The sequence below is a fragment of the Dermacentor silvarum genome, chromosome 11 (genome assembly GCF_013339745.2).
Source record: "Dermacentor silvarum isolate Dsil-2018 chromosome 11, BIME_Dsil_1.4, whole genome shotgun sequence".
Classification (NCBI taxonomy): domain Eukaryota; kingdom Metazoa; phylum Arthropoda; class Arachnida; order Ixodida; family Ixodidae; genus Dermacentor; species Dermacentor silvarum.
In genome coordinates this window covers 109,777,541-109,783,540 of record NC_051164.1, presented here as the reverse complement: position 1 = coordinate 109,783,540, position 6,000 = coordinate 109,777,541, and the positions used below count along the sequence as shown (strand labels likewise).

The 6,000-nt window shown below is 44.4% G+C and overlaps 1 protein-coding gene across 1 annotated transcript; it reads left to right on the top strand.

The window, feature by feature from the left end:
- The first annotated feature begins 252 nt into the window (after nt 1–252).
- Nucleotides 253–3,775, top strand: LOC119434008 (GPI mannosyltransferase 2). The gene is made up of 2 exons (XM_037701304.2): nt 253–451; nt 845–3,775. Exons 1-2 carry the CDS (start codon nt 392–394, stop codon nt 2,069–2,071), a joined length of 1,287 nt encoding a protein of 428 aa, XP_037557232.1. The 5' UTR covers nt 253–391; the 3' UTR covers nt 2,072–3,775.
- The last annotated feature ends 2,225 nt before the right edge of the window (nt 3,776–6,000 follow it).

Below are 6,000 nucleotides of genomic sequence, written 5' to 3'. Positions count from 1 at the left end.
ACTGTTGAAGTTAAATAGAGTTTAAGTGCTTTGCGTGGAAAACCAACGCAAAAAACTACAGCGCGTAGCAGACGACCCTCGCTTCCCGCGCGCTTCGCGAGCGCGAAAAGCCCACGGGTCCGGAGCAGCAGCGGCGCGGCGCGGCAGTTCACAGAAAAAGGCCCTCGCCGGAGCCGGCGCTTTGGACACTCTCCCATATTCTAGGTCACTCTAGCGTTGTCATAGCAAAGCGCTTGTAGTAATTTTCAAGAAAGAGCCAAATCGAGCCGCCACTGCAGCTTGATCACTGGCGCTCTTGGCCGCCATGTTTTCAGACTTATCGGTTGCGCTCATGGCGCGATGTTTGTAAACACACGGTGAAGGGAAATGTTGCGCCACTGAATTTCATAAAATGAATTCCAGTGTAGTCGTGCTCGCGTTATTCTCCCGTTTCGTGATATTTCTGCTTCAGGTGAGTTTCACCATGCCTTCTGATCGCAAAATCAACCATCGTTATGTACAGAAAGTAAATGGTACTAATCGTCGAGCAGCGCCTGCCTCGAGTCATAGTTTTTGAAACGGTGGCCACACGAAACGTAACCAGCCAGTCAAGCCTGTTAGCTTCACAGGAACTGGTGTTCAATTCCTTAAATTCTTATTAAAACCTGCTTCTGTTGGCCGAAAAATGCACAGGATCTCGGTGTTTTAATGAGGCATCCTTTCTGGAGCCGAAAAGGGGAAGCATTCAAGCTGTTTTAGCCGTTGCGAGTTCACTAGAGGCGCATCTTGAATTTTCGCGCGTTCTCTTTGATTCGTGTAATTCGTGCTTCGAAAAAGAGCCGCATGTCCGATGTCGTCTTGCCAGGTGGCCTTCAACTGGGCAGTGCCTGACCACAACGCGGACGCCTTTCGTTCACCCTGGCCCGCGAGCAGGGACCTGGGAGATCGCCTCGTCTCGTGGCTCTTCGGTGGCCTGACGCGCTGGGACAGCCAGTACTTCTTGCACATCGCCGAGCACGGCTACACGTACGAGCAGACGCTGGCCTTCTTCCCGCTGTACCCGTGGCTCGTCCGTCAGACCGCTGACGGCCTCGTCGACCCGCTCACCAGTGTCTACCTGTCGCGCCACAGCGTGCTCGTTCTCAGCGGTGTTCTCGTCAACGTGTCCTTCTTCGTCGTCGCCGCCGTGGCATTGCACCGTCTGACGCACCAGCTCTTCTCCAAGGAGCACGCTGACGAGGCGGTCCTCTTGTTCTGCTTCAACCCGGCCTCCATCTTCTTCAGCGCCTGCTACAGTGAATCCGTGTTCGCAGCTGTCAGCTTCTTGGGTCTACTGTTGCTCGAGCAAAACAGGCCAAATCTGGCGACGCTGTTCTTCTGCCTGGGCGGCCTGGTTCGGTCCAACGGGTTTATGTCGGCTGGATTCCTGCTCTATTCCGGCTTGGTCTGTGGGCTGACACCCGTCAGGTCGGTCTTCCGGGCAGCGTTCTGCTTCCTGCCGTTTCTCCTGTTCCAGTGTTACGCGTGGTCGCTGTTCTGCATACCTGACTACTCCCAGAGATTCTCTGCTGCAATCCTAAATCAAGCAGCTGAGTCAGGGTTTAGGCTGGCTGGCCGCAATGCTTCCAAGTGGTGTTCGAATCTAATTCCTTTCTCCTACGGATACGTGCAGTCGCACTACTGGGATGTTGGTTTTCTTATGTACTATCGCCTGAAGCAACTGCCCAATTTCGTTCTCGCTTTGCCGGTTGTCATAGTCATCCTGCACTCCTCGGCCTCTGCCATAAAGCGCTGCAGTGACAAGCGACACATTCCATATGTTTTGCATGCTGTTGGTTTTCTTGCTATCACAGTTCTCTTTGCAAACGTTCAAGTGGTGACGCGGCTGATTGCTGCCTCAAGCCCAGTGTTGTATTGGACAGCATTTTTTGGACCTAGTCGAGTTGAAAGAAAGTTCCGCTCTGTTGTCTGGGCAGATGTGGCAGTCAATTTGTGGCAAAGTGATACCTATTCAAAGCACATTGTCACATACTTTATGGGTTATGCAGTTTTGGGGACGGCTTTGCATGTAAATTTTTTACCGTGGACATGAAGAATTAAGTTGCATGTCTCATCAAAGAGTTGTGATAAGTTTTACCTCATGATATGTTTATACCTCAAATGCCAGGGATGAAACCCCCTTATTTTACGTCCTTACTATGTTGCAAAGTCCTGTGTGATTTTCTATAATCGAGAGCTGACTCCACCTATAACAAGCAACGCAAATCTAACATTTCTATGAGGTTAAGGTTTCAGGGTGAGTTCCACAGGAATATGTAAGGTGTAGGAAATTGTATGAATGGGTAGATTTCCCATTTAATTACAGGTTATGATATAGCCTCATTAATACTTGTACTGCTATAATATTCTTGTCAAGGAATTCTGTTCCAAGATTACCTGAGTATGTGTATAGATAGCCTTTTCTGGTGTCAACATTTGCGCCAATTTTTATATTAGCTTTTAGTGCACTAAGGATGCAGGAACAGTTTAGACAGACTTAAACGAAGTGCTCACTTCCAATAATAATTTATTTTCACAAGCATCTCACACACACGCACACATTAGGAGACAAAGAACAGCTTGTGCAAGCGCATTGTACAATTTCATAAATTGTGATATAAAAGCAACAAATAATAATAAAGCGAAATTAAGAAAGTGCGAAGTTACAAGTTTATGAGATTAGTCTGTACTGCCATCCCCACAGAGCTACTCTTTGAGTATGGTTAAGATAATCCGACTCTTTTTTAGAAAGGTCACAATAGATGCCGCACTAATGCACGTGGCTCCCAAACTAGCGACCTTCGTCACTTCTATGATCTTGTGTGTCGTTTGCATGGCACTTCCTCCTGTTATGCAGCACTGTGCATACCAGAGCTCACACTCAGTTTCTGCATTAGATGGCCCACACCGTGATTTTGCACGTTGCTCTCATGCTCCCCCAACCTGTTATTCGTGCTTTGTCCCGTTTGGCCTGATATACTTTCTTTCACATTACAATGGCAGCTCATAAACAATGTGGGTGTCACATTTAACAAAGCCTTTTTTGTGGTTTGTCAGGCAACCTAGTTTCCTAGCACTGTGTCTTTTGTGTGCTAAAAGCTAAAATGGAATACCAACATGCCCAAACTTGCATTCTTCCAAATTTGTGCGAAGTTAGCATGTTAATTGCTAGTACTGCACTTGACAAGTTGTAGTGAAGCGATTGTCTTGACCTCAGAAGCTTGTATGTTGCTTAGTCCAGTAACAAAAGTTTGACATCTTTAGCCTGTGCCCATGTTGATAGAATCTACTAGATGTGTCTGTCTATTGTTATCATTGATCTGCACAAAAGCTTGGGACATCTCCTTGTCTGCGTGCTTCTGTATAATATTGTGGCATTTTATGCAGCCAGTAGAATGTGCACTGCTTTAGAACGAAAGCATACATCTGTGTCTCGTATCTAAAATACTTGGCCATAAAAAGAGAGTTTTTGCTTTGCACATATTGCTACAATTTCTGCGAACTGTTTTTAAATTAAGCATATTTTGCTCAGTAAGTACCACAGCTTGTGTTTTGTGTCTGTGCAAAGAAATGAGATTGTGTTCTCAGATGAAGATTTCTCATAAACACGCCGACTGTGGTCAACATTCCATGTTTTATGTGCCAAAAGATTCAATGGAGTCAAAGAACACTCTAGTCATTGGTTCCACGAGCCTAGAGAAACTAGTGATGGTGATTGTCTTCGTATCTACTTGTCAATAAATAATTTCGTACTAGATGCTTTGTGTTATCTCGCATGGAAAACTCGCCCAACACAGAAGAACTGATGATAGGTTTTGTACTGGAAAGCTGGAGTGTGATGCTTCACAACAACTTTCCTGGAGTAATGTAGTACCAGTATCGCGTCAGTAGGACAAGATCTCCCATTGACCAATCTAACCTAAAACACATTAGTAGTATAGTATGTGTGCACTAAGCCAACATTAAGATTTACAAGTTTGGAAGAATAAAAACAATTCATGGTGCAGTGCATACGAGCTTCAACAGCGATAGCTGAACGTACAGACCTTGTGCCTATATGCTTTGTGCCTTCAACGACCACCTTAGGGGAGGACCTTCTAGCTGTTTTACAGCTAGAGCTGCTTTAAAGCTACTATACAATATACAACTACAGCTGCTTTACAACCACAGTCTAGTTCAATGGTTGTGCTAAGCTCTTTGTCGGGAGTCGACCTAGTTAAGCTTTGGTTACAGCACTCATCACAAGAATTTCCCAGTACTTTCTGAGCAGCCAGTAATAGCTGTAGATGGAAAAGAATGGTGCTGTAGTGAATGCTTGAGCAAGTTGGTCGATATAGACGATGGCACAAGCTCTATACTGTTTGTATCCATCTCATTTCATCGCGTGCACAGTTCACCATGTTGAACAAGAACCAACTAGCTTAGCTTCAAAGTCTCGTGAAATTCATGTTGCATTTTAGCAAAACAGCACAGACACAAGAACATGCGAGTATGCATACCAACAGGCGTCAGCTTCCAGCCAAGGTTTATTTATAACCTGAGAAAGGTGGTGATGCGTACAACAGCAGAACCAATGAATTCATGCGCTGCCACGTGGGGCCGCAGTCAACGTTCCCTCGTCGCCTTTTCAGGAGCAAATATTGTTCGTGCGATAACCATCGCACTCTAAGAAAACTTTGCACTCTTTAGGGCTTATCTTGTCCCCAAACAATAATCGTCATCTATGTTGCGTACCTTTCTGTTAACGCTGCTCGCCCAGCACTTCCAGGTCACGAATAGCATGCATGTTGTCAGTGTGACAACATTCTTGACAGAAAAGCAGTGAGTGCAGTGTTTTCAAGAGAGGAAATGCAAGTAAGACAGATGATCATTCGCTCTTAAAGAAGTCTGCACCTGTTGGGTCTTGTCCCACAACAATAGTCAACTGCCTTGCTTGCGTTTCCTTTCTTGAAAGGTCTGCGCTCGCTATTTTCCTATAGAGAATGCTATGTCACACTAATAATGCACATGTCGTTCATGGCCTGGAAGTACCAGGCGTGCAGCGTTAAAAAAAAAAAAAAGGAAAGGCGCGCATGACAGATGATGATTATTGTTGTGGGTCAAGATAAGCCCCAAAGGGTGCAAACGTTTTTAAAAGTAGTGCTTAAGGACAAGATACACCTTAAAAAGTATAGGCTCCTTTTATATAGTGAAGTTACACCCCAAAGGGTGTGAACATTTTTTAGAGTGCACCTAAGGATCTGATTACCATCTCTTAACTAGTTTTAAAACCTTCCATGTTGCCACATCTTACTCCCGAGTCATAGCCTTGTGTCTGATTAGTTTTATTGGATGGATGGCTTCATTATTATTTGAATAGCATGCCTCAACGAAATACCTGAACTATGAGAAGTGCTGCAATGGCAGAAGGAGAATGCCATATAGTCACCGAGTTACTACGGTGAGCACTGACTATTCTTCACATTCCATTTCTTGCTCATGTAGACGATCTAATGCCTTAATGCATGATCTCCACTTAACGGCAGGCAAGAACTCTCAACTCAAACGATATACGTACAGCAGACCTTCATACCTTAGAATATGAAAAACACTACAACTGAAACCGCAAGTTACCAAATTTTGGTGAAATATATTAAAAATTGTCTGATTACTCAACATATTGACTGTTCATTCAAGCTTCGCTGACTTTTTTTCTAGGGATGCTGTGAATAGGCACTCAATTTATAGTTGCAGCAAGAATGACCTGTGCCATGGACAAAAAGAAATGTTTATCAAGTTCATTCATGAAATGGCAGCTGAAATTTTAGTTTTCGATATACATTGGTTCTATAAGTTGATATCGCTGCTGCGCCAAGGCCAGAATAATCGACAGGTCTGAAAGAACGATCCACAATGGTATTCATAATCTTTTGAAATCAGTTTTGTTCTACACTAGATACAAATGAAAAATGATAAAATTATTGGTTACGACAGTTGTAAACA

Bases quoted from the DNA above. Each gene is read 5' to 3' on its own strand.
- LOC119434008 (XM_037701304.2), top strand. From the start codon at position 392: ATGAATTCCAGTGTAGTCGTGCTCGCGTTATTCTCCCGTTTCGTGATA. The intron at 452-844 runs GTGAGTTTCACC...TCGTCTTGCCAG, and splicing joins TCGTGATATTTCTGCTTCAG to GTGGCCTTCAACTGGGCAGT.